The sequence below is a fragment of the Paralichthys olivaceus genome, chromosome 20 (genome assembly GCF_024713975.1).
Source record: "Paralichthys olivaceus isolate ysfri-2021 chromosome 20, ASM2471397v2, whole genome shotgun sequence".
Lineage (NCBI taxonomy): Eukaryota > Metazoa > Chordata > Actinopteri > Pleuronectiformes > Paralichthyidae > Paralichthys > Paralichthys olivaceus.
Genome location: NC_091112.1, coordinates 13,617,318 through 13,633,613, shown reverse-complemented (window position 1 = coordinate 13,633,613; position 16,296 = coordinate 13,617,318). Strand labels below are relative to the sequence as shown.

General features: G+C 43.6%; 1 protein-coding gene across 2 annotated transcripts in view; it reads left to right on the top strand.

Annotated features, from left to right (window-relative positions):
* Positions 1-16,296, top strand: part of csmd2 (CUB and Sushi multiple domains 2) — a 235,903-nt gene that overhangs the window by 195,552 nt on the left and 24,055 nt on the right. For both annotated transcript variants that reach the window (XM_020090893.2, XM_069516258.1), the window contains 11 exons: positions 3,048-3,236; positions 4,112-4,258; positions 6,447-6,635; positions 7,407-7,592; positions 7,815-8,009; positions 8,301-8,474; positions 8,589-8,762; positions 9,470-9,643; positions 13,447-13,635; positions 13,945-14,118; positions 15,280-15,462. In XM_020090893.2, coding sequence (XP_019946452.2) covers positions 3,048-3,236; positions 4,112-4,258; positions 6,447-6,635; positions 7,407-7,592; positions 7,815-8,009; positions 8,301-8,474; positions 8,589-8,762; positions 9,470-9,643; positions 13,447-13,635; positions 13,945-14,118; positions 15,280-15,462 — 1,974 coding nt within the window. The remainder of the gene's footprint in view (positions 1-3,047; positions 3,237-4,111; positions 4,259-6,446; positions 6,636-7,406; positions 7,593-7,814; positions 8,010-8,300; positions 8,475-8,588; positions 8,763-9,469; positions 9,644-13,446; positions 13,636-13,944; positions 14,119-15,279; positions 15,463-16,296) is intronic.

Here is a 16,296-nt window from a genome sequence, read left to right as displayed (position 1 = left end):
TTTCCGACCAGACCTCTAGTAAAATGTTAGAGCGAGAATACAGCAGGAAAATGTCCGAAAGCAAGTTCTAATGTCGATCACATTTATAACGTGTAACAGATGTGAAACTGAAAGAATACAAATACCTCAGGATGTAAAAAAGCTGTTGTACATGTACAAGATGCAGATGAGATTTCCTGTTGTCATGAAAACCTCTGACCCGAACAATCTCCTTCTGTCTTCTTGCTATGTGAAAGCGAAACTCCGGAAAATGCCTATATGTTTTTGAGTCAGCACAGTATTCTGTTTGCTTTTATAAAAAAACACAATATGAAAGTGTGCAGATATTATGTGGTTTTTTTTTTTCACCTTTTGTGGTTTCACATTTGGTTCAGCTTTGACAGGAACCTATTTTTGAAGTCATTGTAACATGCCTTACTGTCGGTGACATCTCACCTGACACTATCTGAGCTTTCCCGAGGCAACACACTCCTTGAAGCGAGGTAAAACAAATGCTAATTATTTAGCAAATGCTGTTTAACCCAGGCTGTCTGCCATAATCTATCTCCTGCGGATTTAATAACTTCTTCCCCTATGAACCCACCGAAATACGGTATTACACACACACACACACACACACACACACAACTGTCCGCTAACACAAACACACAAGCTTATCCATGCACGCGAAAAATACACCCGCACGCACTCACACATTGTCCCACAAAGGAGCAACTGATGCGATTCAATATTTCTCCACTGTAGAAGCTGCAAGTGCCAAGAGCTACCAAACCCTGAGGCAGAACAGGTTAGCTATTCAAATTGCAGCAAACGACAAGGATATTTACATACATTTGACATCTTTCTGCCGCACTTGGTTGACAAACACACACATATAATACACGAGCATGCAGAGAGCACCTGGTCACTTTGAAGTGGCCGTACAATCCAATATCATCAACCTGCAGAGCCGGAGTGCCCCCTGACAGTTTATTAGTCTGTGCTTGTATGTGTGTAGACATACAGCTGTTTAAGATTCATGTTTATTATGTAGGGATACGGCTGTTTTAACCTAAACAAATGTTTGTGTTGATTAAAAAAAAACAATATCCACAAACCTTTTATTGAAGGTAAAACATTGTGTGTATATATATATATGTCAAACTGGTGGCACATGCGTAGGTCTAAAACAGTGGTTCCATGACTCCCGCATGCACACGTTTAAAATGGTGGGGGCTCTCCGGCTCTGCAGGAGGAAGCTTCTCGTTCAGTCACATTTACAGCATCTTATGGTGTTTCTTTTTAATTCTTAATTCATGCTGTGATCAAAAATAAAACCTTCGTTAATTGCAAAGCTCTTAAAAGGCCGTTGGGTTGACTCCCAGCAGATACGACTTCAGTGATTAAACAGTGAAGTTCTATTATCTTATTATGTGATTTCCACAGATGATTTTACACGTTATTTCCTCCTGCAAGTTCTGTTGTTGTGAACGCATGTGGACATTCTCCTGCTGTGTTGTTCACATGTGAAAGGCAAAATTAGGTCTGTACGTTTTCCAGAGTTCATGCCTAAAAACGGCTTTCGTGATAAAGGAAGCCATGAGTTGTTTTATATACACAATCTCTGGTTTAGTTAGAAACACCAGGCTAAAACTAATACAGTCAGTTCCGGCAATCGTGCATTTCATCTTACCTTCCTCACGGTTACTTTTCTTGGTCAGTATTCGGTTAAAATTATAATTAAGAGGTGTTGATTTAACTGTGTCGGCATATAAGAAAAAAATATATATATCTCTCTCTGCTCTGGAATCAGTTCACTCACAGTCGTCAGTGCTCATTACCTGTTAAGTGAGCAACACAAAGAACAGGAAACTTGTATTGTGTGGTCGTCGCAGCATCGTCTTCTTCGTATGTTGGAGCTCGCTTCTCCCTGTGTATGCAAAACCGTCAGGCAACTTCAGACGCTGCTTCACAGCACTGCAGCAAAAATGCAGGAGTGTGTGTGTGTGTGTGTGTAAACTGGAATAATAAAACTTTAAAGGATGTAATAGAGATGTCCCACAATAATACCAAGCACAGGGGGAGCTGACAACAAGAAAAGAGGAGACAATGTGCTCGTGGCAATTCAGTAACGTTATATATTATATTATTATTTTTTCTTGACTGTCATAGCATGGACATCTGTCTTTCCTGCACCAGCATCAGGACCAGAATGACAATTAGCTTTGTTTTGCTTTTAGTCACATTGAGTCACCCTCCAACGACCGTATGGATAAAAGCAATCCAATGTGTCTCAAGGTAAATTAAATTCACAAAAGAGAATGAACAGCCATTAGAAGTTATCAGAAAATGTTGTAGCAAAAAATAAGAGAAATACAAACAAGCCATTATTGCTTCAAATTATTATTTAAATTATTATTATTATCAACTCAGTGCGGCACGGCGGTGCAGTGGTTGGCAGTAGCACTGTCAGCTCACAGCAAGGAGTTTCTGGGTTCAAACCTTTCTGTGTGGAGTTTGCAAGTTTTTGCAATTTCCTCCCACAGTTCCAAGACACAGCTTAAGATAACTGGAGACTCTCAAATGCCTGTATTATGCAAATAGGTGTAAAGGTGAGTGGGAATATCTGTCTGTCTCTTATATAGCCCCTTTTCCACCAGTCAAAAATCCCACTACAGCCAATTACATCTGAATTTCGTCAACAGTGGAGACAATCAGAATTCACTCCCAGGTCAGATGACTCTGCAGTAGACGTAGGAGACACATTTTATTGGCTCTGGCTCCGATCTGCAGTGATGGAACAGTGACACCTGGGTGAACGCGCCAATTTGGCAAGACAACAAGGTGACAGAGCACCTCAGGTTTCAGCTTATCCGTGATGTTGAACACGGCGCACCAGGAAAAAAAACAAAAACAGAAAGGCAAACTTCTCTACTGGCAACTTCACAGATTTACCTTGGTTTAAAAAAAAACCTGCATTAATATTTTGTCTTACAGACAGCTCTCATCCAACGTCAGAAAATAGATGGGCTATTATTAACTTATTACTCTTTTGTCTCTCCCAACAGTGACTTGTCCCATGAACGAGGTGCTCACAGCTTCCACAGGAGTCATCATGAGCCAGTCACCAGGCAACGGCTTCCCCCATTTCGAGTCCTGCTCCTGGGTTGTCAAAGTAGAACCAGGCTTCAACATCACCTTCACCATTGAACACTTCCAGACCAGCCGCCAGTTTGACGAGCTCGAGATCTTTGATGGTGAGTCACTGAAGTCCACTTATGCACATATGGTCACATACGGTTTCATGCAATTTAGCTCAACCAAGCTATCTTTAATTTGGCTTTTTAGCTTTTGATTAATTTAAATTGGCATCCTGATCCATTAATTTTCTTGACATTGCTGATCTCAGTAGTCTATTGACCTCCCCTCCCTGTGGCATCCCCCATAATCCCCTGTTCAAAGACTCATTTATTCACAAATATCCACAATTATGGGCTAAAATGATCACGACAGCTAAATTTACCGTCGCTAACAAGGCATCCACTAACGGAAAATCACACACAAGCTCCCTTTCATGGTGACAGAACATCTCCCTCTGCCTTGTACATTTGCATGTGATTAGAGGCACAGTCAGCAACTCTGCCAGGCTGCTCTGAGAAAATGGCGGTCGTATACACTGGTGTTGCTGATTAATGCTTTTTATCTCGTGCCGAGTGGAAGGGGAGCAGGCGTTCGCTAACCTTGGGGCTGATGAGCCAATTACGAAGCAGAATCTTCCCTTTCCTGCCGTCAGAAGCTGAGCAAATCTTGATTTGCACCTTCCCTTAAATGTTATAAGTCAGAATAATTGGATTCACATCATATTTGAATGTTTTTTTAATTAAATTTGTACAAATAGAGAAAACATTTTCATTATCTGTTGCATTGTTGTTTATTTTTATGTACTTCTCAAAACAAATGTACAAATTTAAGTGCTTCACAATTAAAAAAATGCAAGTAAAAAATGAATAATAACGTAAAAACCAATAAAAACACAGTAGTAATAGAAGATAATCACGATCATTTTTCTTTTTTCTATTGCACAAAGTCATGAAACGGATCTTTTTCATTTCTCTCCATATTTTTTATGCAGGCCCATCTCGACAGAGCCCCCTCCTCATCACCCTCAGTGGCAACTACTCCAGTCCGCTCAGCATCACCAGCTCCAGTAACAAAGTCTACCTGCACTGGTCCTTCGATCACACCACCAGCCACAAAGGCTTCCGGATCCGCTACTCAGGTGGGACTTCTTTACAGAAAGTGATTTCATTACTTTTAGTGTTGACTCACTGTGAAGAACTGATATTTGACATGTTGTACATTCGATCTCATCAGAGGCGTGCTCACTTTACTGTGTCAACAAGTCCAACATTTGAGTTTCCAACTGCAGCTGAACCAGCTCGAAATATGAACCATCTCCATGACAACCTAGCGGGGGCGGCGAGCATCTGCGGCACTCCTCACTGTGCAGCACAGGCCTGGGAATTAGCGGAGCGGTGTTTCTTATTATTTTTCTGTTTTGTCCCGCTCCCATGAAAGATCTGTTAGTATACGACACCTGCATAACTCGCCATGAATTATGACTGTGTAAATATTTAAAAGGCTCCCTCCGTGCTGTATCAACACCACTCAGCCAGATTGACTAATCGTCTCTCTCTCCTCCTCCTCTCTGTGGAACGCTCCGTCTCTCCCAAACCGGATGTTCGGTCGTTTCCCTGCCCTCTTTGTGTCTTGCCTTTTTTTTCTCTTTTCTTAACCATGATTGATTTTGCCATAGCGGGCGAAGTGACAGACGGACAAAGTGACGGCTTAGAACCCATAAGTTGACGTGGTCAGTGTGGCGTTGCCTTTCAACGGGAGGAGAGGAAGAAACAGATGGCGCCTGCAGATTCAATGTATTCAGCTGTAATCTTCATCAATCCATCTTTTCTCTCCACGGGCCACTCTTCCATCTCCAACTTCTCCTCTAGAAAACTCCCCTTGTCAGTTTTCTTGTCATTCTCTCCATCCATGTCACCTTTCTCTCTCACTTGTTACAATCTGTCACTATTTTCCTCACCATTATCTCTTTAAGCTTGTGTCTCATCCTTTCTCTACATCCACCCCTCTCTCCCTTCTCCACTCTATTATCCATTCCAATGCAGTCACCTGCTCATGTGACCTGATTCCTCTGGCCCTGCAGGGCTGATTGCAATGAGACAAGCTGCATCAGGGAGAAGGAGAGAGCGAGGAACACAGAAAGAGGCGCAAACGAGTTTAGACTCAGATAGAAGTGAAGAATCGAACTCGATGCTGGCTCAGGAGCCGCCAGTCACAGCGACTGACAGGAGGAGCGTATTAAGTATCATTTGATTTAAACATCAGGTTTGTTCTATTCCTGACTCGTGTAGGCATCAAGGAGGACATTCATCCCTTGATGATTGTGGCAATGACAACCTTTTCACACTCGAATGCAACACTTCACAAAAGTACACCTGCTGTGTATCATCTACTTCTTAGTGAACCTCAATGTCAATTTTTTCTGTGCTACTAAGTCGTCTGTCAGCTCTCTAGAAAAGTGTCAAATTCTCTGACTCGCCGGAGCGATAGAGGTGAGGCAGCCTCATCTCATACACGCAGAATAAATATTCTACCATCGTCATGGCTTAAGTGTGAGAGAGCTTTATCTGATTGTCCGTGCGATGCTCAAAATTCCCACTTACTTGAAAGTGAGGGAATTCTCATAACCACATGTGAGCAGTGTGTCGGAATAAGCATTTTTATAGAAATGTAATGAGGTCATAATAATTCAATGTAAATTAATAATACTGTCTTTTGTGTCCGTTGTCCACTTCCCCTCCAACGCTGCATACTTTAACATCACATATTATTTAAAATGTTTCCACATCCTGCATTCTTTTACTGAAACTCTCCAGCGTGTTTGTAGTAACTATGTTATTGCGCAGATGTGCAGAAATGCAATTTAGGCCCAAGCGTTCTCCATTTTTTGGAAACCACGGACCTGTTGCCGATGCCATTTCGGATGATGAACGATTATTGCAGCCACCAATTTAGCCAACAAACAAAAACAGATACTTTGCTCCCGTTATTATGTATCCATCACTTTTATGATCCTCCTCTGCTGGCTGCTGACAAACTCCTGTTTCGCTTTGCAGAGCATTACTTTGCTTTAATCAATTTCTCTTGTCTCTCGTCTGCAGTTTGTACCTTAAAGAGATTGTATCGTAGCGCTGGTATTAATACATATCCTCCTTTGCTATGCCAGGCGTAGAAGACAGATGCAGGAGAGATGTGGGGATCTGTGCTGCTAAAGGCACATTAATCCTTCACCTCCTCAGCATCATTACTTGGTTTTTATGCTTGTTGCATTCCATTATTATATGCATATTTATATCTATACCGATTTCTTTTCCTTTTTTTTTCCATAGCGGCCTACTGCAGCCCTCCAAACAACCCCGTGAACGGCACCGTGCACAGTCTGACAGGCACGAAGCTGGGCAGCACCCTGCGTTTCACCTGTGACCAGGGCTTCCGGCTTATTGGCCAGAGCAGCGCCACCTGCACCCGCAACGCACAGGGGATCTACCAGTGGAACGCTCCAGTGCCGCTGTGCCAAGGTGAGGGCGCCATCATAGCAGCAGGTCATGAGAAGGGATGAAAGTTGTTAAAAGTTACAGAAACTTAGTCAACTTTGTATTTTTCTTACTTCAATATATATATTTCTTATGCAGTTGAAATTAAATTTGTTAGTTTCATCTTTCTGACTTAATTTAATTGAAAAAAGTATCAGTGAATCCATTTACTTGGGACTCAAGTAAGCTGAGAGTGTGCCTTCATCAACAGTCCGTCAGCCTGAGTGTTTGAAGGAAGCTCTCACAGTTATTTTCTCGTCCCTGCGCAGAGTTTTTGGAAATGGTCTGTAAAACAATCATAAATATCAATTGAGAGTTTGAATGTATTTTTAAATGAAAATAAACATGAATCAAAAAAATTGAAAGCCATCGAAAAAAAACAATCATTCACGGTTTTTCACTTTCAGATTTCCCTTCTTTTATTCATCAACAGTATCAGCTGAGAGTGAAAACTGGGAGCGGCAGTGCATTCATTCAATGTCTGGTCAAGTCTGCAGCAGGTGTAATCGCTACATGAATTGCATGTGGTCTCTCTGGACTCGATTGTTTACTATTGTGCAGATGGCGGCCCGAGCTAATGTTTACCGCACATCAAGGCTGGCTCTGGGCTTGTGTTTGCACTGGGAGCCTGTTGTGAGCCGGGCACTCTGTATATAATAATATTAATTAAAATATACTTTGCTACCTCTGTTCTCATTCTACCAACTGCATTTTCCTCGCTGTCCCTTCCTGATGGATATTTCTTTTTCCTTCCAGTCATGTCCTGTGGAATGCCAGTGCCTCCGGTCAATGGCAGCGTCGTTGGCCAGGACTTCTCTCTTGGAGCCAGAGCCACCTACCAGTGTAACCCTGGGTTTCTGCTCACCGGACCAGTAACCACCTCAGTGATCTGTCAGGAATTTGGGAGGTGGAGCCCCATTGAGGCCCCACCCAGATGCATACGTGAGTATTTCCCCTCTTTGTCTACCAGTTTGTCTGTAGTGTTATTACGATCTCTTTACTTGTCCCCAGTTCCAAATGTCCCCATGATGTTTAAGATTGAAAGTAGTCACTCTTATCCAGTAATAAATCAATAAAATATTAACCAGATATTTATCAGCTCACTGCTACCATAAAGTTTAAGTATAATAATCTTATAATCTTGGTTTGACCATTGACCCTCAGCTGTGACTTGCCCTGATATCGGCCACTCCGCTGTGGAGCATGGGAGATGGAGACTGATCTATGGAACTCAAAACCAATACGACGCCATTATGATGCTCATATGTGACCCAGGATACTACTACACGGGTCAAAGGGTCATTCGCTGCCAAGCCAACAGCAGCTGGAACTACCCAGATCCACGCCCAGTCTGCGGCAGTAAGTGAAAACTGCAAATCACGTCGACTAATTTTCCTGATACTGTTTTAATTAACTGCTTCATTTGCCCCAACATTGAAAAACCTCAGCCAAAAAAGTAATTTACCAGCCTCGAAATATAATTGCATCCAAATATATCTTATTTCCACTGTGAAATTAGGAAACATAACTAAACAGGCTTGAATCTTATAACCAAAACAGAATGAAAGAAAACTAAAGTAAATATTTTCCCAGACAAGACAAATTATAAATTTTTTGCAATATTCATATAATCATGTTTTCTCATTTCAGTCATCTCCTGCGGAGACCTTGGGACTCCACCAAATGGCAACAAGATTGGAACACTGACTGTGTATGGAGCCACTGCTATTTTCTCCTGCAACACAGGTTATACCTTGGTGGGCTCCCGGGTACGAGAGTGTATGTCAAATGGCCTTTGGAGTGGAACGCAGGTCCAATGTCTCGGTGAGATCTTCAGCTTCAAAAAATACAATTTTAATCTCAAGTCCTGTAGTTTGCTTCAAAATGTTTAAACACCTTTGTCCAACCTTGACTGTTTCCTTCTTCATTCAACCACAGCTGGACATTGTGGCTCCCCAGATCCCATAGTGAATGGACAGATCATTGGGGAGAACTACAACTATCGAGGCAGCGTTGTGTACCAGTGCAATCCAGGATTTCGTCTCATCGGGGTGTCGGTGCGAATCTGTGAACAGGATCACCGCTGGTCAGGACGCACGCCTGTCTGCGTCCGTAAGTGCCCAGTGATGAAGCTCAGTAAAACTAGCTTATTGGTATAGCTATGGGTAGTATAGATCACTCACAGAGATGGGGATCAGACAATGTGTTTTATATGGAGCACTGGTAAGCAAGCTAATATGTAAAACTCAGAAAAAAACTATATTTTCCACTCATATAGCTTTGCAGATAATATATTTTCCAGTGATTACCTAGGGACGCTCTAATTAGGCTACTTTAAGATCACCATGGATGACCTTTAGTGCAATTAGACTCGAGCCATCTGGCACTGATCACTACTTAATTTAGTTGAAGTTTTTTTTTAGAAAGCACCTGCATAAAAATCTAACTATAGAAGCCAGTGTGTTTTACCATGACTTTTTCAAAGATGTGGGCATTATTCCAAAATAAGACTTTGTTCCTCTATGATAACTTTAATTTTACAAGACGTTCATTTAACTAAAGATCCAATTAATCACAATTAATCAAATCACAGCGGTGAGAAAAATGACATGCTCAGCCACGGTGGAGCCTGCTGCCTGTCAAGTCTGGATCATCATTCAATTTCAGTGTTTAACTAATTATTTAAGCATCGCCATGACAGTAACTATTCGGATCCGAACTTTGTTTATCCAGATGTTGAACGTTAAACTTCTGAATCCCTCAAACTGCTCTACAAATGCACTTACGAGATTTTCTTTTTCCTCCTTTGTCTTTTTCAGCCATTACATGTGGGCATCCTGGCAATCCTACCTTTGGCCTGACCCAAGGAAGCCAATTCAACTTGAATGATGCCGTGCACTTTGTCTGCAACACTGGATACGTTCTGCAGGGGGCTGTAAAATCTGCCTGCCAGGCCAATGGGCAGTGGAGTAACTCCCTCCCCAGGTGTAAAAGTAAGTGTCAAGTACATCAGTCGATGCACATTTAATTTCTGGACACTCTAATGACTACAGATGAACGGAAGGATAACTGCAGAGTACCAGGACAGATGCAAGATGCTGTTTACCAGTGGATCCAGTTGACACTATCAAGTCATTGTAGTTACATGTTAGATTTCCACCATGCTCAGAGGGATTGTTGATGTGTCCTTGTTGTATTAACGAAGGAGCGAATTCAGAAAACAAAGTTGTGTGCCTGTGTGTGTCAGGGAGAGAGAGAGAGAGATAGAGAGAGAGAGAGAGAGACATCAATTTATCAGAAAACTCTTTAGCCAACTGGGATGCAGGCAGAGTTGATGTACCGGAACGAGAGGAAGCAAGCACTGCGGTTGCCGAGGCCACAAAATCTGCGACGGCAAGGACTCTTCATCATCCAAGACTTTCGACAACATAAGATTCTGTGCCAATGCCAGAGCTGCATTTTTCTGCTTTACGCTGGAGGCATATTGGCAGAAGTGTTGAAGACCATGCATATGGCGAGTCACCTCATTAAGTTCCTCTGCAGAAAACATAAAGGTCTGCTCGGTCTACAGATCGTTCTGTCACAGCTGAGGGTAGCTGCACAAACATGGAGGACCCTGGTGTAGACACTGGTCGGCAGGTTCAGTGACTGAGCTTTACTTGAAGCAAAGTAGACTCACAGACAAATGGATGAACTCGCAGGCAGGCAGGTACAGAAACATGCAGGCAGGGGGCACATGGGAAAACACATTGGGATGTAAGCAGGCAATCTGGCTAGAAACTGCTGGAAATGGCTGGTTTAAGCACTGCCTGGGAAAATGAGGGAACAGGTGTGTGTGGGTGGGCAGGGGACCTCAGGTGATTGGGTATAGGAGACAGGTGAGCAGGCAACTGGGATAAAGTGGAAAGTGGCATGAGATGATGAATCATGACACATGTGATGCTACATCAGCAACATATAGACATAACAGAGCAACTCTAGAGTTGTCATGTTGTGGGGGGGCTAAAAAAGCCAATGACACAAGCTTCGTCACCAAATGCAGAGTTGGAGCATTTTTTAAACGTGTGCTCATTTCCATATACTTGCCTGTGGGAGTATGGCTCTCTTTGTATTCTCTCCCATTTATTTGGGGCAGGTATTAAATTACCTATTGTGTCGTACAAGGTCAGAACTTCTTTGACCACAAATGACCCCAATCACAGGAAGCTCAGAAGTGAAGCGCATGGACGCCCAGAGGGGGAAAGAGTTTGAAAGAAACATATTAGGAGAGAAATTGAAATGAAAAACTGCGGATTTTTTTAATTACCACTGTCTCAACCTCACTGTCTTCAGAGGTTCCAGATATTATTTACATATGATGTTATTTCCTCTTTGCCTCTGAGGCTCACCTGTCTGTCAAGGAAACAAACTTGCTTAATAACCATGCAGACGCAGCCAAAAAAACAATCACAGGATTCTTGAGAGACTTGTCTTTGGCTCAGAATAAGAAGTACCCTGCCCCGCTTTGAACAAGCAGAGCAAGGACTTTTAATTTGGCAGTGTTATTTTGCGACAAGCAACACATCCACATCTGTCCCCACTAACTGAAGGCGTCATGACAGGCACAGAAAAGGGGCTGCTCGCAAGGACGGGCCCCGATTGTGATAAGGCGGTGGCAGAACCACTGACGGATTGACATATAATTTTGTTTTAAATGAGGAGAGAAAAGGATTTGGCTTTTTTTTTTTCCAGACGTGAGGATGAGGAGGTCACGGGTCTCCCAGGAATCCTTCCTCAGTGGCGGCTGCATGCATAAGCATGTAGATTTTATCCCAGACGTACGCCTTAAATCTCCACGCTCTGGTAGTAACATCGTATTAGCATCGGCCTTGTTTCCATGCAGATGCTGACTCTGGAATGCATTTTTGCGGGAGACTCTCTGCGTGGGTGGGTGAGGGCGTCTGTTTTGATGGCACATTATCCTCGCTGTTGATGTGGAGACATAAGTAGCTTAGAGGTCTTATCCTCAATCAGATTTATCACCTTAATTACAGCACACGAGACATATTTGGTGAATCGTGGCTTCCTGTCTGCCACGTACTTGCTCCCTTCGAGTGGAAAACTTGGAGCGCTTTGACGGCGTCTGCCTCATCCATCTCACCTTAGCCTCAGCTAAGCTCAACCATCAGCTCCTCTTTTAGAGGGAGACAGACTGTAGGAAGAGAGGTGAGGCCAGGGCAGGAGTCAATCAGAGAAAGGTAATGATTTCTGCCGTCTAGATTTTAACTACAAGAGTCTGTGGGCTCCATCAATTATGCAGGGAAGCAGGAGAGTACCACCAGCCGGGCCAGTCCCCTATCCCTCTCTAATCACTACCAATTTGAGTCACAGAGCCACAGCACCAACCTGTTTGGACGACTTGAGTGTGTTTATTTATCTTGCAGAGATAAAAGGTAAGAGACACAGGACAGGGGGAAAAACACCCTCTGACACACCACTTACAGTACCGTTACTTGGCAGGAGACCAAGAGGAGGAGAGGACGACCGGGGTCCCCACTTCTGGGCAGAACACAGATGAATTACCTTCAGCCCTTCTTCGCCTCTCACTTTTGTTTCTCTTTTCCTTTCATCCCCTCGCTTCCTCTCTCACAGCCCACTGGGCTGCAAACAAAAAAAATTTACCAGAAGGTCAGTTGTTTCAGATGACTGTTGGATCGCTTTTGAGCCCGCGCCGCCCGAGCACACTTATTCAAAGCCGAACTCAGAGCTTGGAAAGTCTCGTGCTGAAGCAGCTCCACTTCTTCAAATGCGCTTTATAGTGTTATTATGCAGTGAGTTGTAAATGATGGCACCGCGGGTCAGCTCTCTACTGGAAGGAATACATTATAATAGGTATTTTGGGGGTGATTTAGCTGTGCTTGCCTGCTTGGGAGCATGGAACGAGAGAGCTTTTAGGCACATTAGCATACAATGGGTTCCTTTTTGGCTTTGGCAAAGGCACACTCGAGGAGGACGGCAAGACTGGCAAGGCAAACTGGGGCAAAATGGCTGCGTGGGCAGTCTCTGACTCAGAAGGTTTTAGAAGCCATTAGAGTTTTGGCCTCATAGTACACATTTAGTGACTGTTCACAATATAGAAAAAGACTGAGCATTAACTGTAATTCATTGCACTCTGACTTAATTGTGCCAATGTAACGTTTTTGGTTTTGCGTCTCCAGATCTGAGACACTCGAGACGGATTGGCGCTGGTAGCAGTCACAGCCTGACATTCTGTCATGAATTTTAATATATTCTGCACCATCAGGGTCTCTTCCTCTCTAACTCTGTAACACACACCCGCCCCTCGCTGTCCCTCGCTCCTCACTCATCCCTCATACTCGTCTTCCCTAACTCTCCCCATCTGGTGCTAAACTGACATGGTGCCTCTTTTGCTGTGAGCTCTCCATCCATCACCATCTCTGCACCACTGCGGCCAGCAGGAGACTGGCTCTAATGAAGCAAATGTTTATTTCCGGAGTCTGCCTCCTACTTCATTTGGGGTGGATGGATGGATGCTGGACGGGTGGAAGTAGTAGATCAGGAAATTAACAGACACAAGGGAGTAAATGCAAGAGAAATACTGCTTATAACATGGATGCATTCCCAAATGTGTGTATGTGTGTGAGAAGTGTATCTATAGTACATCATAGTTTTAAAAAAGGGTCATAACAACAAGTCTTCAACCAAAGAGAACATTCATATAATTCATTCAATTGAACTTAAAATCCTGACACAAGATGCCTTTTTGTTCTCTTTCTCTCATCATCCCTCTCTTCAGTTGTGAACTGCACGGAGCCGGGCCACGTGGAGAACAGCATTAGGCAGGTACTGTCCAGCGGGCCGCATCGCTACAGCTTCCAGACCACTGTGTCGTACCGCTGTAACCCGGGCTACTACCTGCTGGGCACCAGCTCCATCTCCTGTCAGGGGGACGGAACGTGGGACCGCTCCCTTCCCAAGTGCCTGTGTGAGTACCTCAACTTCTGAAGCCCAATACAGGCTTCTGCATCAAAGCTACTATGCGTAGATGTGCATCCTCTCCTGCTGGTTTGACTTCTTAGTAGGAAATATTGTTTTCCATTTGCAACATTTTCAGTCACTTCAGTAATGAGGTCTGAAAATAAGAATAATTTTTGCAAAATACTTTAATTCTAACAAACAGAAATCCAATGTAACATCAGTAAACTATAATTGTGCTAAAACATGGCAGCATGCTATGTATGTTGCATTTATCACCTTTTCACCCCTCACCTTCACTTCTTCTCGTCTCTAACAGTGGTGCTTTGCGACCGCCCTAGCATGCCACCTTATGCCCAGATCTCCGGCGACCGTCGGACAGTAGGCTCAGTCATCCGGTACAGCTGTATCGGCCAGCGCACCATCATCGGCAACACAACGCGAATGTGCCAGCTGGACGGCCAGTGGAGCGGCTCGCCGCCACACTGCTCTGGTACGGAAAACTACACCCAGATTGACTGACTGAGGGTTTGGATCAATAAAGGAGAAAATAACCCGCACACAAAACCCTTTTTTGTGAACAAACAGCTTTGGGTTGTTAATATTTGGAGCAATGTCCTGTACAGCCCAGCTTGTCATCCTCTTTCCCCCTGTCTGCCTTTTACACTTACTCAAGTCAGATGTAATATCACCACCCAGTCACACTGATGATCTCGTAACGCCAGGCCAGGAGAATAAACTGTTTGTTTGGCAGCTGTTAGAGGTAATGAGCAAAGTAGGTGGACCAAAGATGGAGCTGCCTGTCTGTTTCAAAGACCTCAAGGGCAAAGACAGTGTCCCCCCTATAAAACTGCTTTAATCTCCTCTTATTACACTAGGGATGTCCACACCTCAGCCGGGTTATGAAGGACTATAACATCATGGACATTGGTCCACATACTTCCTCTCCCCTTAGAGCGATTCACTTCAATATTCCTAGTGTATATGATTCCCATGCAAAAGGCCCTGGGGTTGTCCAGACACGCGTGTCCACAAATACAAGCACATTCACGAAGATATGACAGAGACACACCAACTACAGCGTGCGCACAGTCCCATAAGCTGTGTGACAATAAACCAGCATGCTGACAGTTTAATGTCACAATTCATGACACTCATATATATCCAGGGGATTGCTAGTGTTCTTTCAACGGGCAATAAACACAACATCTTTATAAAGATTTGCCCGACTTTCTTAGCTAAGCGCTATTAGAGTGATGTTGGCCAGCTTCTTTTAAAAGACGGAGTCAGAGCGCTACACAGCCGTACTAAACAGTGTCTGAGTGTTTTCAATTCAGGAAAAGGAATTATGTAGCTAAGCACAAAATATGTCGGCTCGATGAATCGTATTGCTTATTTTCTGCTGGTTGAACAAATAGACATAATGAAACTTAATGTAGTTGCTGAGCTAATCACTCCTTACAGAGGCAGAGGGGTATGGTTGTGGATGGCAATTGGGTGGGAGGGGGTCTGGGTTTTTCTTTATCATTATTGTGTTTTAATAAGAAAACATCACTCATGCAGGAGTACCTGTGCTGTTCTCCACAAAAGTATGAGCCTTTTTTCTTGCTACATTTGTCACATTCATGAATACATGTTCTTCTCGCTGTTTCAGGAGAGTCCACCGGGCTGTGTGGAGATCCAGGTGTTCCCGTGCATGGCATCCGTCTAGGAGAAGAGTTTACAGTGGCAAGTGTCGTACGCTTCAGCTGTGAGCCCGGCTATATGCTGAAGGGTTCCCCGGAGAGAACCTGTCTGGCCAATGGAACCTGGATGGGAACCCAACCTGAGTGTCATGGTAAGGAATGGAGAAGGGGTGGAGGACCCTAATGTTAAAAAATTGAAAAGTCATGCACACTCTTTATACAGAAGGATGGCCGCTCAGCATTTACATGAATGCCAAAGTGCTTGGAAGGAAAATGATTGTAGATTTCAGTCTGGTCTGCTCACCCAGAGAGGCTGTAGGTGTCGTCCACATGTCTTTCATACACCTGGTCAAAACTATCATGTCTTGCTGTAGTGGCTTTTAGAATAGGTGGCAATGAGAGTAATGGTTCCTGTTTGGTCCCTAAGTAATGTAAGCAGGAGCCTTGTGTGCCATATCAACTCATTTGTGATGAAAGGGAGCTGAAGTTGAATCTGTCATAGAGTCAAACCCTTTGGGTACACAGTGAGTGTCCTGGATACTAAGGAAGAGCTTGAAGTAAAACAGATGCAACTGTTCGTCGAACTCAGTCAGTTGTTAAGGAATCTGATCGGGATGATTTCCCCTTGAGTGCATTGGAAGTATTCTGGACGTCTTCGGCTAGAGACCCTGCAGCAGAGCCACAAGACTATGGAAAAGATACACAACCCATCTGGCCTCAGTGTGGAGCTGGAGGAAACCAGTGCATGATTTATTTTCCATTTCTACTTCATTTGTTCAGATGTATTGTTGGTAAAGCTCTTGACATGTGTAGTGAGTAACAGTTACTCTACATTAAATGTAGCTTCAGTGCACTGATGCTAAAATCAGAGAAATGCTGCAACTTAAGCTACAGCAACATGGCAAACTGCTGTTTTAATGATTCAGAAAAAAAATGTGTTCACTTCACGTTACTGAGAAATGATGCATTTTTAGTTTTAGTTTTAT